This window comes from Humulus lupulus, chromosome 1, assembly GCF_963169125.1.
Source record: "Humulus lupulus chromosome 1, drHumLupu1.1, whole genome shotgun sequence".
Taxonomy (NCBI): Eukaryota; Viridiplantae; Streptophyta; class Magnoliopsida; order Rosales; family Cannabaceae; genus Humulus; species Humulus lupulus.
The window spans coordinates 174,319,494-174,342,024 of NC_084793.1; the positions used below are offsets into that span (position 1 = coordinate 174,319,494).

General features: G+C 30.8%; 1 protein-coding gene and 1 long non-coding RNA gene across 2 annotated transcripts; one reads left to right on the top strand and one right to left on the bottom strand.

Annotated features, from left to right (window-relative positions):
* Window positions 1-1,813: 1,813 nt before the first annotated feature.
* On the bottom strand, window positions 1,814-3,157 carry LOC133824737 (uncharacterized). Its single transcript, XM_062257712.1, has one exon. The coding sequence runs from the start codon at window positions 3,155-3,157 to the stop codon at window positions 1,814-1,816; it is 1,344 nt and encodes a 447-aa protein (XP_062113696.1).
* A 6,919-nt stretch (window positions 3,158-10,076) lies between these two features.
* Window positions 10,077-22,237, top strand: LOC133800565 (uncharacterized). The gene is made up of 3 exons (XR_009876530.1): window positions 10,077-10,153; window positions 19,522-20,067; window positions 20,196-22,237. It is a non-coding gene; the product is annotated as an uncharacterized LOC133800565 (long non-coding RNA).
* Window positions 22,238-22,531: the final 294 nt, after the last annotated feature.

Genomic DNA, 22,531 nt, shown 5'->3' on the forward strand with positions numbered 1-22,531 from the left:
TCTTGGACAAACCGACCCCACATAGTCAATTTTATTGGGTTGAAGCTAACAAATTAGATTGAATAAAAAATGTTAGTGTACATTTGTAAAGTAATATCAATACTAAATGTAATTGAAAGTATGTTTTTTTTTACCTTTCATCGATAAGATATATCTCTTGGATTGTTTGTTGTTGAAATTTTGTGGGTATCTCTTTTGTTGATTCAATCTGGATTGCAACAGCTAAGAAATCTACATATTGAAATAAGAAAATGGTTATTTTGATGATAATCAATTTGTATAAGAATTAAATTTGAAATACCTATTCATTCAGTTGAGTCTTTGTAAAAGTGCAAGTCTGTAAATGGAACGATGTTATATTTTGGCACCTCTATTTGACTGTCTTGTTCTTCTACATCTTCTATTAGTGTTCTTGAGTTGAGGGTCCAATCATATTCATATGATCCAATCTTGTACCTTGGGTTGGCATTTTTGACAAGTGCGTCACTGATATAATAAGAGTGAAACAATTTTAAAGTGTCCTCCCTAGAGTCAATATCTGTTCCATAAATTACTGATTGGACTCGATTCCCCTAAACCAAAATTTTAAGAAATAATTGTTAATATTGTATTATATGAGTTGCAAATGATAAATAGAGGTATGCTACATTCATTTAGGAGAGTATTAGTAATTTTCAAACAAATATGATACCTGTTGGTCAATTAATATTAGATTTTGGTATTTGACTGCTGAGGAACGACTTGTTCGCTTTGGAGATTTGTCTGCGACAATCATCTTGATTTTCCAGGGTTTTGTATTTGGTGTGATCTTGTTGATCGATGTACATATTGTTGGCATTTTTTCCTGTAAAGATAAAAGAATATTACACACATAAATATAATGTATTTGAATTATTAATTTATCAAATAATTGATTAAAAATAGATTAATAAAATCTGTGAATATTACTTACGTAAACATGATGCTGATAATAATTCTATGTACACAATATTTTTGATGTAGTTTTTGTCAAGTTTATCAGTAGTCACTGGTCGAATTAAAATCCTCACTGTAGACGTTGTCTTTGCCCTTGATAAAGCCACGTACAATTGGCCATGAGAAAATATTGGTTGTGGTAAATAAATCCCAACATAATCTAATGTTTGGCCTTGTGACTTATTTATGGTCATTGCAAAACTTAATCTTATAGGAAATTGAGTTCGCTTAAACGGAAAACCACTATTATCATCCACATTTGGTAAGAATTGTATTCTTGGAATGAAGACTCTTTTTCCCATATGATGTCCAACGGCAATTTTAGCATCTATGATATTTCGATCGAAAGCCCGACAAATCAAACGGGTTCCATTGCATAGTCCCTCTGAAGGATTAATGTTTCTTAGGAGCATGATGGGACAATTTTTCTTTAGTAATAATTCATGAGGCGGAAGTCCATTAGGCGTTAATGTGTTTAAGAAATCTTCCATAACTGATTGCTCAGTTTTATCTATTGTCTCATCTACACTGTAATATCGCTGGGCTTCACCTGGAAATCTTTGTATTAACAATGCATTTATTTCATCGACAAAACTATTCTTTGGTGTTAGTATGGCCCGGTTCATCATAGTTGACATATTTCCTGAATAATCTTGAATGTTGTGGAAAACGTCTTGTATTAAGTGATCTAATGAAGTCTTGTCATCATCATAGGGAACAAGCATCCCATTTGGTATTTGATGATTTCATCTTTTGTGGTGGGTGGCAATCCATTACCTACTGATAACACATAATTTGAAAACATTGGATCTAATCTTGCTCGCATATTTTCAGTTAGTCAAAACTTAGTCAATGTAGGCCACAAGTAAGAATGAACCAGGCTGGAATTAACTTGCTCTTGTCTAGTTCCTTTACGGACCACAAGCAATACTTGTCGAAAATCTCCCCCAAAAACAACAACCTTTCCACCAAAGGCTACGTCAGAATCATTGATGTCTCGTAGCATTTTGTCTAATGCCTCTATGTGTTGTTTTCTTGTCATCGGTGCCTCATCCCATATTATTAATTTTGCTGCACGAAGAAGGTTTGCAAGTGCACTTTGTTTGCTCACAGAACATGTAGTTTTTTCGTCAGTATCAAGTGGAAGCTTAAAGCGTGAGTGAGCTATTCGACCTCCTGGAAGTATAGATGCAGCCACACCTGATGAAGCAGTTGCAAGTGCTACCAAGTTTCTGGATCGTACTGTTGCCAGAAGTGCCTTGTATAGGAATGTTTTCCCTGTCCCACCTGGGCCATCTACAAAGAATGCATCATTTTGGTTTGATAAAACTTTTTCCAACACTACATTATACACTTGTTGTTGCTCGCTATTAAGTGATCTTGAAGATGTAATATCTTCTTCTGGAATTTCAACACCCAACTCATCATCAATTTCTCTAGATTGAAATTCATTTCCATCGAAAGAAATGTCTTCATCAAGAAGATGGTAAGAGTTAATGTTTTTCCCCATTGATTCAATTGTAGAAGAGATTGACCTTAATACATGATATCTTGCAGTCGATGTAGAATCTTCTGAAGATTTGAAATCAATTGACATATCTTCCTCAAAACGTTCCCAAAGGTCTCTTGGATTGGTTGGATTACAATATACCAATATTGTTGCGAACAGTCGCCTCAAACTGGATGGCATTTGATATAAAGATGCCTCATGTAAACAGTCTTCTAAGCTACTGTCTCTTTGTAACAAACCATGCATTGTTGCTGTCTCACGAAATGTGGGGGCCAAAATGCCCTCAACTGTTCTAAGATCTTCAAAGGACAGCGGTCCCCTTACATGGTTTAGCAATATTCGCATGAAATAACGCTCACCCTCAAATGGATTTGCTGTAACAATACGACCTATGACTGTTTTCGTTTTTCGGGGAGTCCATTCTTTGTGTTGATGGTTCCAAACATAATATTCTGGAATTTGTTTGTACAGTAATCTCTTTGCATTTTCATTTACTCGATTTAATGCAAAGAATTGTGTTAGCATAGTTTTTCTAGAACGGTCTAAATTGAGGATGTTAATTAGATCGTCGTTTGCTTGGAAAGTGACCGGGTGTTGATCCTCCAGATGTAAATGCAAACTATACACTGCTGGGGACATCTCATTGATAATAAATCCATATATTCTCCACATTGCTTCTGGGGGAGCAATCCATCGGGATGACTGGAATTATTGGATTTCATCAACTTATTGATTGTTTGTTTCAGAAACCAAGTTGAAAGCGACACAATCATGACCTTTATAAATGTACTTGTAAAGATATTTCACTGCTTTTATTGTAGAACAAATCTCTACATTAATGTGAGAGTCAAATGTTGCAAGGAGATACGGGTTGTATGGAACAACCCAACGATTGTCTAGATATTGTCCTCGGACCTTCACATACATTCCATTGTTTGAATGCCTATATATTGGGAAGCAATCATTTCCAACAGTTGTTGCAGATGCATAATTCTTTGGATAATTACTTTTGCATCCACGATTTCCTTTCATGCAAACATTTGATGGATTCAATACTCCACATGGTCCATGCATCATGTGCTTCACAACTGCGTTATGGAGGTGGATGTTTGTATTTTTATCAGGTATCTCTGCTGATACGATCTCATCAAAAGATTCTGGTGCATGGAGTTTCCACTCATTTTGTAAGATAATTAAAAAGTGGGCATGCGGAAGACCCCTTTTTTGGTGCTCAATAACATAGACATATGCTGACACTTTTCCGAATATTTGCCTTTTGAATAACTGGTCCTTTAATTCTTCCAATTTCGCATGAAAGACTCGAGCAACCAAATCAGGTCTATTTTAACTCTCCTCGTGTGGACCTAGTTCATTTGTAATTTCTGGCCAATTTGGATTGCATGTCATCGTTAAGAAAATGTCAGGTTTGCCGTAACGTTGAACTAAAGCCATTGCTTCCATATATCTTTTTCTCATGTCTCTTGGACCTCCAATAAAAGAAGATGGGAGTATAATCCGTTTCCCAACATTAGAAGGATTTGTTTCCCCAAGTGTAATTGTATCAACAATACCTTGATACAACTCTGATCGAATATGTTGTTGCTTGCCTCTAAAATAATCTAGTCTTGAGGTCTCGATCTTCACATACATATCAACTACAAACTGCTGCAATAATCAACCAGAAAGCAGCAAAATTGATCTGACATTTTCTCTTATTTGCAACTTGTAGCAATAATATTCGCGACATGAAACTGTTGGGCACTTTCTTTGTTGGTTTAATCCTACAAAAGATGAATGTCAAGGAAATGTTACTAACTTGGATGTTTATATACTAAATGTATTTTTCTAAATTTTTAATACCACAGTCTAACCTCGCTCTTCTGTTGCAAGTAGTTCTTCTGCAGTGGCTGATTCTTGAGGATTTATTGATGGGTTTGTTTCGTTGTACTTTGATCTGCTTCCTCTAATCCTTTGAATCCCTTGATTCCAACCAATATCACCGAAAGGAAATAATATTGGATATTGCAGTGGATCATAACACCCAAAGTAATACTGAACTTTATGATTTCCACCAGAATGGTTATACACAAGAATGTTACGTCCTCTTGGTTGATCTCTATCATCATTTTCGACCCATATCGCTGCAACTTGTGAGGATGTAGGGGCATTGAATACACGTTGATCAAGCCCAGCATCTGTTTTTATATGAATGATATGTTTTTCCAAATCAGGGATATCTCCAAGTGAACAAAAAAAAAATAGAATAAGGATTGATCTGAAGAATTTTGATGAGCTGGGTTACAATTGATGGCTCCATTCTGTCTGAATCAGAAATTCGATTTTGTAATTCATGCTCCGTGTCGTAGAAATATAATTGGAGATAAGAAGGATGACTATTGGAAGGGAGCAAGTCGTTTATGTAGTGATAGATTTGTCCTTGGGTTCTGAAAGTATATATTCCTCTATTTCTTCGACAAAGTTCTTTATCAAAATTAACACCGAACGATGTAAACGCAAACTTATTGTTATAAGTCCGAATGTATGTTCGGAAATGTTGAGATTCACTATTGTTGGATGTAAACAGCGCATAAAGCTCATTTGGTACATTATTTGTGGCCAGAGAAATTTTTCCATCAGCACAACAAAACCCAGTTGTTTCATGGCAGAATCGCTTTGCTTTACAATGTCAACAGCTAGGCACTAATGGAAGTGAATACGGTTCAGATGGCACTACTTCTAGCAATTGTCTAAATCCAGTAGAACGCGTTTGCGATTGGCCTATTTTGATGAGAATGACTAATTAGAAAACAAAATGAAACTGTCCATATTGTTTTGATGACTAATTTTGAAAAACTAACTAATTTTATATTAATGCCTTACCCCTACAAGATCTTGGTATGTTTGTTTCATAGATTACATCCTGTCGTACGACATATGGATCCTATTCATAAAAAAATTTGAAATGTTAAGAAAAAATGAATAGAAGGATGGTTGAATTAGACTATTGAGAAAAATAATTTCAGGAAAACCTGTTGGATAAATACATTTATAGATGAATTTGGCTCTGAATGAATTAGCCCGGTGCGATCAAGATTGGAATAGATTAAGACTTCACGAGACGATCCCTCTTCATTGATGTCAGTATGAGTATGAGAATTTCGTTGTCTCTTTGATACTCTTTGAAGATGACTAACATGTTCAATATTGTTCGTATATTGAACACCAATATTTGAATGTTGAGTAATCAATACTGTCGTACGATCATTATCAAATGTGTCCAAATCATCGTTATTTGATGATTCCGTATCATTTATACGAATTGAATTGGTTTTTAATGCTTTCTGTTTAGCATATCTCTCTCTTTGTTTTCTACGAATTTCTTCCTTTTTTTCTTCCGAAAAATCTTTATATGAAATTCTTCTTGTAGGTGGTTTGTCATGATCTTCAAAAAGGAAAAAATTTCAAATATAAAGTTCATAATTTTTTTTAGGTTTCTAATTTTTTTTAAACTATTATTAATGAAATCTTACCATTTTCCATTATGTCAATGAATGTAGTATATGTTTCAACTGTAAGATATATTTCTACAGGAATAAAATAACAAATATATCATATCATAGTATAGAATAAATAATTAAATGATAAAATATGTTTTCAAATGTACTAATCAACTAAATTTTCATATTCCAAGCAACTTCCAATTATGTATGTAATAATATAAAATTAATATTTTAATACTAACCTGGTAGCACTCAAAGTGTTGAATGTGAATAGAAATGAGTGTAATCCTGAAAGTAAAATTATTATAAAAATAAAGTTAAATTTTTAATGTAATTATTTTTTTATATAAGAATATGTTAATCCACCAAACTATGTTATCTCTTCTATATAATAAGTGTGTAGATAACAGAAATGATTGGTTTTAACGGTTTTTTATTTTTTTATGTTAACTTTAACAGAATATTCTTATATTTAACGGTAGTTTGTAAATACTTAAATATAAATAAAATAAAATAAATAATTAAAAAAAATTAAAATATGATATTTGTGAGATATTTTACAATGATAATTATTTAAAAATAATAAATAATTAAACAAATTAAAATATGATATTTTTAAGATATTTTACAATGATAATTATTTTAAAATAATAAATAATTAAACAAATTAAAATATTATATTTTTGAGATATTTACAATGATAATTATTTAAAAATAATAAAATCAAACGTTTTATAACTTAAATAAAATTTAATTAAACTTAAACTCACTTATTAGAATAATATCACATTAAACATATAATATAATCTACTGTGAATTAACAACAAATTGTTTTTTTTTTAAATCTAGCAAGAAACTTAAATTTAAAATTCACGTATAATATTTAATATTACATTAAATATATAATATATAATATCTTGTTGTCACTCCCAAATTCAAAAACTATAACAAACATAAACTTGAACAAAATAAATAAATTATTTAATTAAAATATGATATTTATTTCAAAATTTATATGACATTAATATAAATTTAATAAAAATAATTAATAAATTCTATAAATAAAACTAAGCAAACGTGCATATTGCACGTTACTTGTATCTAGTATATATATATAGAAATTATTAATAATAATGTTTATATATTTATTAAGACATACAATTTATATATTATGAATATTATTATTAATATATATCCAATTTGTTTTCCAAAATAACTTAATTATTAATATTATATGATGATAATAATATCTTCGAATTTTGTCCACTTAGGTTATTTAGGAGTTGATTAATTTAAATATATAAGTTAAAAAATTTGGGTATAAATTTTTAGTTATTAATATTTTGTACTATAAATTTTGGGTAAATTCTAAGACCACATTAATATTAAACTCAAAATCCAAAACCCTACTATTATTATAAATATTTAAACACTACTATTATTAATAAAATTGGATGTTACTTATTAAAAATAAAATTGCAATGCATATATGTCATATATGTTTTTAAATATACTATTTAACTAAATTTAACTATGATAAAATATGACATATATACTAAATCATATATGTTTAAATATGTATGTAATAATAAAAATTAATATTTTAATACTAACCTGGTAGCACTTAAAGTGTTGAAGGTGAATAGAAATGAGTGTAATCGTGAAAGTAAAATTATAATAATAATAAAGTTAAATTTTTAATATAATTATATTTTTTATATAATAATATGTTAATCTACCAAACTATGTTATTTATCTTCTATATAATAAATGTGTAGATAACGGAAATTCTTGGTTTTAACGGTTTTTTATTTTTTTAAGGTTAACTTTAACGGAATATTCTTATATTTAACATAATATTCTTATATTTAACGGTAGTTTGTAAACACTTAAACTTAAATAAAATAAAATAAATAATTAAAAAATTAAAATAAGATATTTTTGAGATATTGTACAATAATAATTATTTAAAAATAATAAATAATTAAACAAATTAAAATATGATATTTTTGAGATATTTTACAATAATAATTATTTAAAAATAATAAGATGATATGTTTTATAACTTAAATATAATTTAATTAAACTTAAACTAACTTATTAGAATAATATCATATTAAATATATAATATAATCTACTGTGAATTAGCAACAATTTGTTTTTTTTTTTTAAATTAACAAGAAACTTAAATTTAAATTCCACGCATAATATTTAATATTACATTAAACATATAATATATGATCTCTTGTTGTCCCTCCCAAATTCAAAAACTATAACAAATATAAACTTAAACAAAAATAAATAAATTATTTAATTAAAATATAATATTGAATTGAAATTTATATGACATTAATATAAATTTAATAAAAATAATTAATAATTTTTTTAAATAAAACTAAACAAACGTGCACAGTACACATTGCTTGTATCTAGTATATATATATATATATATGGAAATTAATAACAATAATATTTATATATTTATTAAGATATACAATTTATATATTAGGAATATTATTATTAATATATATCCAAAATAACATAATTATTAATATTATATGATGATAATAATATATTCCAAATTTTGTATACCTAGATAATTTAATTTTAATTAATTTAAATATATATAAATACAAATTTTGTTTAACTAAGTTATAAATTTTGACTATAAATTTTTAGTTATTAATCTTTTATAGTATAAATTTTGGATTTGGTAATAAAAATTACACTTTATTGGACCAAACCCAAACTAATTAACTCAAGTCCAATAATTAAAGACTATTGGGCCAAACCCAAACTAATTAACTGAAGCCCAATAATCAAACCCTAACTACCAAACCCTAGTATAAATATAAATCATTCTACCCCCACCACATTTCATTTCTAAACCTAGCCGTCTCCCTCCCCTCTCCTCTATCTAAACCTCGTCTCCCTCCCCTCTCCTCTGTCTCCTCTGTCTAAACCTTGTCTCCCTCCCCCTCCTCTGTCTAAAATTGCAAACTATACGTTTCATAAGGATGGAGGCTTCTAGTTATTTCTGGCTGCCTTAAAGCAACGTGCAGTGCTTCTTCCTCAATTGCCACTCCCAGCCGCACCAGAGCTGCTTCTTCCTCCAATAGAGCGCCCAGGATCGTCTCTCCCAAGGCGGTTTCAGATTCTCAGAATTCACAGACATGGCTAGATCCTGATGCAAGCCGTGTGAGTCTTTTGTTTGTTTGTTTGGCTTATCGTTCTGGCTTTGCATTGTCTCGTTTGATGTGTTGTAGAATGTATTTTTATTGTTCATATAGTGTTTAGGTTATGAAATGGAATAGGTACTCTGTTTTTGCATTATCGTCTGCAATACGATTGAGTTTGTCGATTGTGGTGTTCTTGCTAAGTGTATTAGGCATTATCGAGTAAGACTCTTTCTCCTTATCTTTAATTAATTTATTTATTTTTATGCCTTTTGAATTTAGCAGAAAGTAGTTGAATTTTCATGATTTCGGCAATTCGTTTAACTTTGGGTTGTTTAGTTTTTCAATGTGAACTAAGGAAATAAACCCTTCTGGATTTCTAAATAGCCGAACAATTACACTTCTTTCATGAGAAAAAAAGTTCCCTTTGACCCCTCTTTGTCAAACATCTCCTTTTGTATTTTGTTGATTTTTACTCTTATTTTCCATCGGTTGCGGCCGCGTATGGTCATGGGTTTTCTGTTTAAAAGAAAATATTTGAAAGAAAAGAAAGATGGGTTTTTAGATTATTTGGTCCTCTGCCATTTTTTTTTTGACTCAGTACCAACTAAAATAAACTGTAAGGGTAGTTTTTTCTGCCATTTGTTTGATCTATCGGGTTTCATTCAATAATCTTAGAAGAATATATTGAAGAGGTTAAAATTGCACGATTTATTAACTTTATTTTTTGCTTCTGATGTTTGTGTAGTCCAAATCAAGGAGCTGAGAAGGAAGGGTAATATAGAATTCAGTACTGGAAGTCTTTTTGAAATCAAAGTTGTTTTATTTTTGAGTACTTGTTACATGTGGAGATTTTAGATGGTTGTTTGGGTGAGATGATGGATGTTATCAGAGTTGATGAACTTCTTGAAGGCCTGCATTCTATGCATCTTGATGATTCACAAATTGTAGTTTTGAAGCATAACGTATGGCATGTGAAAGGGCTTATACAGGTACTTGTTTTACTGCAAAAGATTTGTAGTATTGATATTGGTATTATTCTTGCTACTAAAATTGGAACTCAAAGGCTGTGGCTTTTTGTCAATGATGCTTTCAGTATCCTTTTTCAGGATCTACTTTGTCTGGCAACATTAAACCCTTTCTTCTTGGCTAAAGGAAGGATGAATATAAAATGACAGGAACGTCCACTACAAGAAAAAACAGTATTCATAACACTTAAAAACTGCTAACCAGAACTATTGATAACACTTATGAAAATGCTAACATAGCCCCTGTTATTAAAAGTCCAGTGTTTTCTATAACAGTATTTGAATGTTATGTTCGGTGTTATCTTAAACTATTCAATAACACATTTTTAGGTGCTATAATATTCAAATAATAACATTTAGATAGAGTTTTTGGTTATAAATTTGAAGTTTAATCTTATACTTTTTTCATAACACTTTTCAACTGTTACATTTGATTATTTTGATAACATTTTTAGTTTGTTATATTATATCAACCATAACGATTTTTTACACTTATAATATGTTTTTAAATCATAACATATAGTAATAAAATTTTAAATTTTATTTTGATAAGTATACTTATATGGTTTTTTTTAATTAAAAGATTTTCATTATTGTATTTTGATAAAAAAAATTCAAAATTAATCATAAAATGTAATTCTCAATAGATTGATAAACCATAAGTATTACATTAAACAATAACTAATTCAAACCATAAATGTGTCTACTTCATGAGATCTTAGTTCTAACTTAAGTTTGAAAGCATAGCATAATAAAGTTTTATAATCTTGAACAATTTTTACTTCAAAAATGAAAAATAGAAACATTACAAGATACACAAAAGTAAACCAAACTTGCTCCATCCTTCAATTCATCATCCTTTGTGCACTTGTCTTTGTTGTGAGTCCATTTGCTTAGCTACAAAAAAATTTAAATAATTAATGCTTCAACTTAAAGTTATAGTAAACTAAAAGAGTACATAAAAAAAGTTAATTACCTAATTATAACTTTATCAGCTGACCATGCAATTATATATTATAACTTTATTTTGCATCTATCTTGTGTTTAATATAAGAAAATAAAACCTAATAAGTACCAAGAATTTGAATAAATGTTTATGACAAACAAAAGTCAGTTGTCATCGAGACAGTACCTGAGGCCTGAAGCATCAGACTGTAAAGAGGCCTCAATAGCAGCATCATTGTATTCAGTAACAGGAGAAATTATTGGCTGGGTCTGGGGTGGAGTAAAGAATGGTACACTGCTCTCTTCTCGAGGTGGGAATTCAACTCCAGTAGCTTGTGATATATATTTATACATAGATTACTTAGAATACTTTATTATAAAAGTGAGTTAAGAAATCAAAATAGGTTCCTTTCCAAATACTGTAGTAGCACATTAGCTATAAAAACTCTAAACAGAAAAAGGAACACATATAATTAATACAACCCAACCAAACATAGACGCAAAACATTCATCATAACTTAAGCATCAAGGACAACACTAAGGGATTCAACTTCAGCATATATATACCTTGTAGGCTAGTATAACCATGTATAACTAACATTCACATTCATCTGCAACCCATGCTATTGCATATCTCACATAAAGCATAAAGCAAAAAAAAAAAGGTTGATCATATGATATTTACACTTTAATCAACTTAAATAAGCTTTTGCCCAAATGCCTTGGCTGACGAAGTAATTAACAAGAGAAAATTGTGTATCAAGCTTAACATGCTAAAATAATATTTAATAAACTAACAACCTTCAGTTCATTATATGCTGCATAGTATTGAGCATATCTCCCCTGAGGTCCCCCGAAGGCTTCTTGCCATGTGTCAATTAGGATTAGTATCTTTTCCCTCACATTCAAGTCTGGCTGCAGAATTTAAACAATTGCATCGGACAAGTTATATTTACTAGGAATGCATAGGAGAGATTCATAGTGAAAGGACAAGTTAAAATGGCATAGGAGTTCAATATCTTCCCCAATTTAGTTGAAGCAACTGCTCATGAGCAAATAAAAAGAAAAGGCCAGTTAAGCAGTGGCTGGACAAATTTAAATATATGTAGGCAGCGAATGAAAATAATATGAAGTAACTGAATTTCTTAATTGAATGAAGGTGAAATAAAAAGCTCAACACCTTGAATTTGATCCAGACTAAGTGTTTCTAAGTTATAATATAGTGGCCAAAGTTATAAATAAAAAGTACAAGAATCTATACACACATGTTAATGAAATTAACACATGCCTACAACCAAACAAGGTCAAAAGGCCACTAGAAGTATAGGAAGCATTGTGCCAGATCCATATATATGTAGTATTGAAAAAGAAAGATTCACTAATAATATTACTGAATGTGTTTTTATTAATTGCTGTACATAGTATTACTCACTATTATAAATATGCCTTAGTTTCTTGATCTTGTACTAGTTACCTATTGGTGTCTATAGCCCTTGTTCTAACCCCAACTTTAAAGCCAACTTTAAAGCTAGATATAAGCCACAAAGAGGCCTTTAGTGCTGCTGCAAAGAATGTGAGACACCATTCAGGATTCCTTAATTATAATATACTTAATAAGCTAGCTATAACAAATAAAAACACTTAGTGACACTATAATAAATAAGAGTTCAAGCAAATGTTTTGCAACTGTTAATGAGACAAGAAAACAACAACAGAACAAAAACCTGAACACCAGGATGTGTCTCATGCATGAACTCAAACAATTTGTTCACAATAGTTTTTAGGAACTTCCAGTGAGCTCTTAGAAACCTCGGGTACTGTCCAACAACATACCTGCAGAAAGAGAGGAGGATTATGTACAAGATTTCAAAAAAGTACTGGTTGTATACCTCCAACCATGTTTCTCATAGTTCTCAAATTTACTCAAATTTACACATGTGACTATCTTTGATCAGAATAAACATTTTTTTGTAGTCAAAACAGAAATGCCAAGTAAACTATTATCACAACTAGGGAGGTGGGACGTAGACAATATCTCGAGAAGTAAATGATGAGTTTATAGTTGAATCAGAAAGTATAAGCAGTGACCACAAATAGAAAATGAGTAGAAATAACATTTATAAGGTAAGTTAAAAATGTACCTGTTCTTCCATCATCGAACCAGATATAGACCCTATTGCCCAACATAATGTGTTTAAGTTGTTCCAATTCCAATCCTCGCCACTTAATTGTTTGCTTAGCTTCTTTAGCATCTGCATCATACAAGAAGAATAGACAGCATAAGATAGAAATTATAATGAAAATAATATATAACACAATCAAATGACACATTTTCTCTACAAGTGTCTGACAAGATAGAAACAAGGTGTACCATTATAATTATACATGCAGAAAATAATTTCAATTGAATGGCCAATAAAAGAAATTCCCCACTCATATTTTTCCTCAAACTATTCACTATCAGCAGCCCCCAAGCTGCAGCCACATGACTTGAAAGAAATTTCCACTCAAAATAGGTCACATCATAACAGAAATATTATTAGACATAAATATAAATAAAAACTATAGCTAACACAAGCTTGTACTAACTTTGGTACAAATAGAAAACATGAAAAATATTTCAATACATTTACTACTTTATTTTCCATAAACCCATACCATCTTTTCCGTGTCCTCGTGATTAAGATGTGACAAATATATCAAAGTCTCCCTCATGATCTGCAACAATAATAGACCATAGAAATTTGGTTAAGGAAAGTTGCCATAATAAATAAGAGTTCAAGCAATTTTATACCTTAATTCCCTTTATTACATCCTCAAGAGTAATAACCTGTAACAGAGACAAAAAAAATAAGTCTGGATTAATAAAAAAAATGTTTTGCAACTGTTAATGAGAACACAAAACAGTAGCACCACCAAATTGCATTATTTAACTTTTTTATTTCTGCATTAGTAATTTATTTCCCTTTTGTAGAATAAATAAAAGAGATCATGTTGGACTTCACATTAATCAATATCTGAAACCAAAGTTAAAAATAATCACCTCAATTAAAGTAAGTCCAAATGGCTCAATGAAGGCTGGATTTATGAAAACACCCTACCAAAACAAAGATACTCAAATCAGGTTGAAAAACATACCTCCTAGATAAAAGAAGTGATAGATTTCAGGGACACACACACATATGATATGTAAATCAGCAGCCATAAGCAGCCAAAAGTAAATCCACCTACAATGAGATTAAAGTGAGATTAACCCCATATTTCAAAAGTGCAAGACTTAGTGAGGTGCCAAGTTTCTATTGCTTCTGTGTTGTGCCCAGTCTGTGAGCAGGTGGAGGAATCGCATCAGCACCTTTTCTTTGATTGCTGGTTTTCCCAGCAAGTTTGGGCTCTGCTCAAAGGGTGGCTGGGTTCTGGTATTTGGCCTCTTCAGTATGTTGGCTGGAAAGAGTGGTTAGATAGGAAGCCTAAGAGTTTTCTGCACAGCTTTTCTATTGCTGTTTTGGCTACTGCGGTTTATGGTGTGTGGTTTAATAGGAACTCTTGCATTTTTTCTGTCTGTTCCTATACTCCTTTGTATATAGTGAGGTTGATTAAGTAGGCTGTGAAGTATAGATTGAATGGTAGGCTGAGTCAAAAAGTCCTAAGGCAAAAATAATTATATAAATATGACTCATTGAGATTCATCCATACTTATTAAGATATATAGTAGGGATTTTGATTCCAAACAAGAACAAACAGTGACTATTTAAGAAAAATGCTCAACCTGAAGCTAAGAACACACATGTATGTATATATAAATCATCCAACTAATCCCCAACAACCCATAAATCATTTACTTGTATTAAAGCTGTTTGTTGAAGTAAGAACTAAATAAATTGATAAGATAAGTATATTTGTTCAAGTAAAACTGAAATAACCCCAAAAAAATCAAACACCAACTCTAATGAATGAAAGCCAAGGAAGAAAGAGCTTACCCCACAGCTCAACAACATTTTCCAATTTCTAAAAACAAAATCTGAAATAGAGTTGAATAGAGAGAAGTTAGGGCAAGAGATTGAAATAAAATAGAAAGATTCAGATTTGACCCAAAATTGCAGAAAAAAAAAGATGAGAGACTTGGATTTCTAAGAGAAAAATCTAAAATGACAGAGAGTAATCTATATTCTGTTAAAAAAAACAGTTTCATAGCTTAAGTTGCTGTTTATTTTCAAATAAAGGGAAACTAAAAACAAAAAATAATAACTGGTAAAAAAATATAGTGGAATGGTTATATTTACAGCCTCTAGAGACAAAGTATTGACCTGAGTTTCTCCACTGGAAGACAGCCCAAAATCAATTTTGCATACAAAATTAACTAGCATATATGGAGTTAACAGTGTTCATAGAATAACAAACAAGTGGCCACAGTACTCTAAATTTCAAACATATGGTTCCAATTCTATGCGAGGCAAAGAATTCAAGATGAAAAAATAAATATAAAAAGTAACAATGAATTTATAATAGCTAATACAATGCCACTGGAATATAACCATATGGAAAACAACTAAATTACTAGAATAATGCTATTGAAAATAACCATGAGGTGAAAACAAACTATTACGTGATGGATTGCAGCTTCTAAAATTCATAGAAATCTTACATATACTAAGGAAAAATTTAGCAATGAAATTAAGGGTTTAAGTTATTTCTCATACTAGTTCATCTTAAGGGTATTAGTAGTGTCATATATATACGTTATATATACAGAGAGAAAGAGAGAGATTTACTTACAGTCAAAGGTCAAAGCTCCCCCAAAACAACAAATAACTACAGTGAAGCTTTGGGACAACCTTACAGTGAGGACACAGAAAGGTGAAGACAGCCGTACTGTTGAGATTAGCTTACTCTAATTTTTTAACATATTTTAACTTAGAGGTGGATTTAGTTTTAAGATGAAGTTCTTGTAATTTTTAAAACTTAAAGGTGAGTTACATAATCATCATTTCTAATGATTCATTTATTTTAAGAAACTAGATTAAATATGCATCGTCTGCTATTACTTACCTCAAGCAAAGCACAAATGGCGAGCTTGACGATTTCTTGCCCAGCTGTCTCCTTGTAGTTTTTCTCAAGAAACTCACGTAATGAGTTAGAGTTTCTTCCAGTGGCATTTGCTTTCCAGGCTGAAAATGTCCCAAAAGGATCTGTCTGATATAGTGCCGGTGCACCTGTGTATGGGTCAAAGCCAATAATCAAAGTTGAAAGCCCAAACGGTCTAACACCACCACTTTGTGTATACTTCTATTGAAGACCAACAATGTAGTGAGTAATATACTCAACAGTTACTGGATCCTTAACCATAAGTTGGTGGCTTTGACATTCAATTCTCACCTTGTTTATCAAGGCATGAGCATCAGCTTTGAGCCCAACACAGACCAATGCAATGTGATCATCCAAATTCACAATCTTCCTCACTGTTCTACACAAAAACAACTAATAAGAGAAGATAATCTTCTTTTCATCAACATAAAATGATTCCAACACATGAGCATTGCCAACTCCCAATTCTTATTTAACATAGACTCTAACTAGTTCAATCTCCATTTCTTATAAAACTACACAATCTAAAATAATCCAAATTTCAAGGCTCATGCCTCATGGGGTAAGGGATATAGCTAAATCTCTCTCTATTTCCTCTATCCCCAAAAACTAAACATAAATTCATACACCTGTTGGGCTTAATTGAGTATCAAAGTTCAGTAAGATTATGCTAAAAAGAGCCAATTCCAAGATCAAATCAAACCCAATGAATTTCAATTTCCAGCAAAAGTACATTTAAAAAAAACACTACATTTCCTTTCTTTCTTACTCCAAATAAAACCCCTAAAATCATAATTTCACAAAAACTAGATCAACCCAAACCCCCATAAAATGCAAACCGTTTCGGCCTCATCAGACTTTACAAACATCTAAACATAAAACCCTAGTTCAAGTTCAAAATCTCACTCCACTCAAATAAAAAAAAAAAACGAGAACATACCAAAATAAAACTCAGTTTGTATTTAGTTAAGTGTGCTCTGTAGAAGTGTTTTTTGAACAAACATAAATAAAACCCAACAATGAGAGAAGATAATGAATATGGAAATGTCTTGCTATATAAAAATGAGATATATATATATATATTTTATATCCATAGATTTATAACAACCCACTCCTTCAAAGGTTAAAGAGTGGAATTTTTATACGTTTGAAGAGATTTTACAATTACTTGCATGATAATTTGTTCACATCAGAGACCAAGTCTTGCTCACATTTGAAGATTGAGTGAACTTGAGCAAAAGCTTTCTTTTGATTTACATAATGGAAAAACTATACCAAATGCCCTTTTGTGCTATCACCTAGTCCATGAAGCTTTAATCTCTAACTAAACATATTATAAAAATAATAATAATAAATAAAAGTAAAATCCAACTTTAAGATCAAACTTGCCCAATAAGAATTTTCTCTAGTAATAATGGTGCCTATATCTCCAACTTAAACACAGAGTTCTCTGATATGACATGAACATTAACAGAATCAGAAGAAAGGGCAATTAAGTATTAACAAGTAAAACATTTTATTAAAAAGAAAGCCAAAAAATAAATTCATATAAGACAACATCTTCTTTTCAATAAATAATAAGCAAAACATGCTGGTACTGGAAAACAGATTCAGACTTTAGACACTCAGAAATTTGTATCTGAGAAATACCAAATTAAACAAGGATATCAGCATTTATGTCCAGTACAGAACTCAGTTAATTAACATCATCTGGTTTGGGACAAACTGACTATAACGAGACATAGATTTCTGGTTTGGTATGTCACCAATTTTTTTTAACGAATAAATTAATAATGTTAACATGGGTGTGCATACAAAAATAAACATAATCAAATGACAATATATCTTCTTATACAGATTTTCTAGCCACTTTACATTGAGAACGAATTCAAGGGAGTGTAAGCATAATGAAATACCCATGAGCAACCTCAATATTCAAATCCCAAACCCCAAATCATATCTGACTTTCACATAGACACGGAAACAACTTGAATCTACAAACCCCAAATCGTATCTGATTTTGGGATGTAGAATTTGGATTAGACTTCTAAAGTATTGTAACACCCTGTAAATAATTAAAAAATAATGTACAAACTTGCAAAACAACCAATTTCCCCAAGAATTTTCTTGATAAACAAAAGGAAATACAGAGATGGAAGATTGAGACCTGATGGAAGATAGACCAGTCGAGCCATGTCGTAGACCCACCGCCGCAAGCATCGTCGCACCCACGAGCGAGCCACGCCATAGACCCACGAGTCGAGCCTCCCTGTCATATGACCCAAGCCGCGGCCCCCATCACCTTATTACACACCCGCAACAAACAGAGAGAAGGAAAGAAGGATTGAACGAGAGAGTAGCTAAGAGAGAAAGATAGAACGAGAGAGAGTTACTGAGTGTGAGAGAGGAGGCGTAAAGGGTTATTAGGATTCAACCTTAGAGATTAGGGTAAGGGATGAGTTGGAGATTAGAGAGAGTTACTGAGTTGGAGATTAGGAAGCTCCACTCTGGAGCGTGACTTCGTGAGGCGGAGAAAGAGCTCCACTCTGGAGTGTGTCTTCATGAGGCAGAGATAAGTTGAGAAGACTTCGTGAGGTGGAGAGACGAGACAAGGCTGAGAGACGCTGAGAGACGGAAGCTTCGTGAGGCTGAGAGACGGAGACTTCGTGAGGCTGAGAGACGGAGACGAGAGTGTAGATTTAGGGATTAAAATTTGGGACTTAAAAAAAAAATTCATTTGGCGCCTGAGGTTTATTCATATGGTGCCAAAATAATCCGTGTGTTTTTAATCACCCACCATTAATAACACTTCTAAATATATGCTATTTTTTAATGTAATATATACTAAAAATTGTTGTAGTGGTTGTGTAGTTGCTATAAAATATGATTCTTGCATCAATTATTTTGGTAATGGAACTTACAGTTGATAGGTCATTTGTCTAGCAAGGATTTGAATATAATAGCTACTACTTGTGATGAGGGTCATGTACATGTAAAATATAGTGTTTTTATTTGTTAATAAAAGCTTGTGATTTGATTACTATGGGGGAATTGTGATACTCATCTTTTCATATATCATATTTCAACAGGATATCATATCTTATAAATTTGTTGTTAGTCAAGTATGAAAATGAGTAAACTTGGTTGAGGTGTTATTGCAGATTTTATTTTGAGGTTATGTATTCCTTTAAAATTCTCAGGTGTTATGCAGATTTTATTTCCATCTTATGCTAATACTATGTTTTAAGATTTGACTTGATAATCTTGTTATGTGAATGATAATTTCCTAAATCTTTGTGTTGCAGATTTCTAGATCTATTGGTGATGTGTATTTAAAAAAGGCTGAGTTCAACAGGGAGCCTCTTTATGCAAAGTTTCGCCTTCGCAAACCTTTCAAAAAGCCAATATTGAGTGCTGACCCATCTATTACAGTTCATGAGTTGCAGCCTCATGATCAATTTGTTATATTTGCATCTGATGGGCTCTGGGAATACCTTAGCAATCGGGAAGCAGTTGATATAGTTCAAAACCATCCATGTAGTGTAAGTATCATGTCTCTAGACTAACTGCTATTTTGCCAATCATCTTTGGATCTCTCTCTACACATATATATAAGGATATTATTATATTGAAAAAACCTTTTTTAAAATTATTTTTATTATTTGAAAGACTTAGAATTACTACTAAAATCTTGTTTTTTTTTTCTTCTTTAAATTTCTTTAAAATCATCCGTCAGTCAACGATTTTGGTCGAAATTGACTATTAAAAGATGATTTTGCTCCTATCCTCTAACTGATGCGGATATCACTGTGGCTAAGAAACCCAAAGGGGAGCAACTCAAAGCTATGAAGGTAAGTTGTCTGCTAATTCACTTTTAGATTGGTAATGCTTTGATTTGGTATTATGTTACACGAGCTATGAGTTAGCTGTTTGTCGTGTATTTGGGTAGTGCAAGTTGGTAACTTTGTTTCCTTGGCAGGTTGATACTACCATTTTGGGTCTTGATGATGAGAGAGCCAAGGAGATGCCTTACACTGATTTTAGAAATTGTTGGTACACTTGGTCCTAAATCTCGATCGGTGATGTTATTTCTGGCTGTCCGGTATGAGATTTTCAACCTATTTGATTTCATATATTTTTGGTTTTTTTTAACTAATTAAAGAATGAATAACTGCTTTTGTGAAGCTTTTCAGTCTGTTGGGTTTGGTTGGATTTTTGACATGGGGTTTTTGAAATTATTCATGGATTTTTTGTTTTATTGAAGGAAAACTGTGTTAGGATTGGATTTAGGTTTTGGGTCAAGAATTTTAGATGTTTTTTTTATTTAGTTTTTATTACTTTGTTTGTAGTGGGTTTTATTTTTTTGAAATCTGATTATGTTGTTTGTAGTTAGTATGTTTTCAATCTGATCAGTCTTTTTTTTTGTTTTTGATCTCTTCATTTCTTATTATATTTGTTTATATTAGAATCCAACAAATTGAGGAGATTGATCTTTGTTTATATGATTCTATTATTTTCTTCTCAACTTTTCCTAACTACTCTATCATAGGAAGAACAGAGAATGGTTTGCCATAGGTTATATTTTTTGTATGTGCATGTTATATTAAGTATTAATGTGTTACTTTTTAGAGGCAATTATAGGTTTTAAAAGTTTTTGTTGTTCTTTTATAAAGGTTGCATGGTTTTTTTAATAAAATTATGTAAGATTTTAACAATCCCAAGTATTAATGGGTTAGCTCTAGATCTAAGAATTTTATTTATGCATTGTTAGCATTATTTGTTTGAGTATTATTTAATCTTGATAATTAATCTAATCAATCCTAAAATCTTATTAATACTTGTATGTTTTGTTTCTCTATTTACTAATTGATTGTGTTACTATTTTAAACTCACTAAATTGATTACTACTTATTCAAATCCTTTTATTTGTGTGATTAATTTTTTGTTCGAGTATTGTTGAAATATTTTTATAATTTAATTCTGTTTTTTCCTCTAATGTAAGCATTTTTGGGGATTTATGCTTGTAAAATTTTTGGCATATGATGATCTGAGAATGGTTTGGCATAGGTGGATTTATGTTACTATATTTTTTATGTGTACATGTTATATTAAGTTTTAATGTGTTACTTTTCAGAGGCAAGTATAAGTTTTAAAAGTTTTTGTTTTTCTTTTTTAATGGCTACATGGGTTTTAACAATCCAAGTATTAATGAGTTAGCTCTAGATCTAAGTATTTTATTTTTGCATTAACATTGTTTTTTGATAGTTGATCTAATCAATCCTAAATTCTTATTAATGTTTGTAGGTTTTATTTGTCTATTTACTTTGCTACTATTTTAAACTCACTAAATTTATAAACTGAAAACATTTAAAATATTTTTACTCACATAGCATAATATATCATAATTGAATTTGTATAAGAAGATACCTTGTGATTTGTTGAACCTTATCTTATATGAACTTACTGCACTGATTTGTGAATAACTACCTGATTAGAGAAAAAAACCAAATTTCTATAAGATGAATATGGTACTTTATAATTGAATTTGTATAAGATGGCATTTCACTGCCTCATTTGAGATAAAATTTTATTTTGAATAAGATGCATAAAGTAATTAATTATTGAATTGAGTAATTTGTTTAAACATTTTCAATTTACATTATTTTTGACTGTCGATTTACCTTGTCACTTTGCTTAGAATGACCACCTAATTTCAGAAAAAAAATGGTTAGTAAATCAATGATCTATGATATAGAGTAATTGATAAGTGAATACAGTAAATTGTTTAAAAAATTTGAATTTGCATTATTTTTATGTGTCAACTTATCTTGGGACTTTGCTGTGAAGATTGACCACCACCTGATTTGTGAAAAAAATAGTTACTGAATCAATGATTTATGATTATAAAGAATTTGAGATGCAATTATTTGATAAAAAATTGGATAGTAAATTGAGATGTAATTATTTATGTGAAAATTGTATAGTAAATCAATAATGGATGATTATAAAGAATTTGAGATGTGATTTTGTGTGACAAAAATATTTACCGTGTTCTCTTGTTCAACTCCAGCCTAACAATGTAGTCAATCCACTCACAATTGATAGAGTTTGGAGAGAGAGAAATTATATTTGATAAGGTAGCCTAACAATGTAGTCAATGTACTCACAATTGATAGAGTTTCGAGAGAGATAAATTATATTTGATAAGGTGACTCTTATATAGGAGTACTGTTAAATTAAAGATATTTAAAAAAAAAAAAATTAAACTTGAATTTTTTTAAAATATCTAGATGAAACAGATTATACACTCGGTAA

Coding starts and splice junctions, on each gene's coding strand:
- LOC133824737 (XM_062257712.1), bottom strand. CDS start 3,157: ATGTGGAGAATATATGGATTTATTATCAATGAGATGTCCCCAGCAGTG.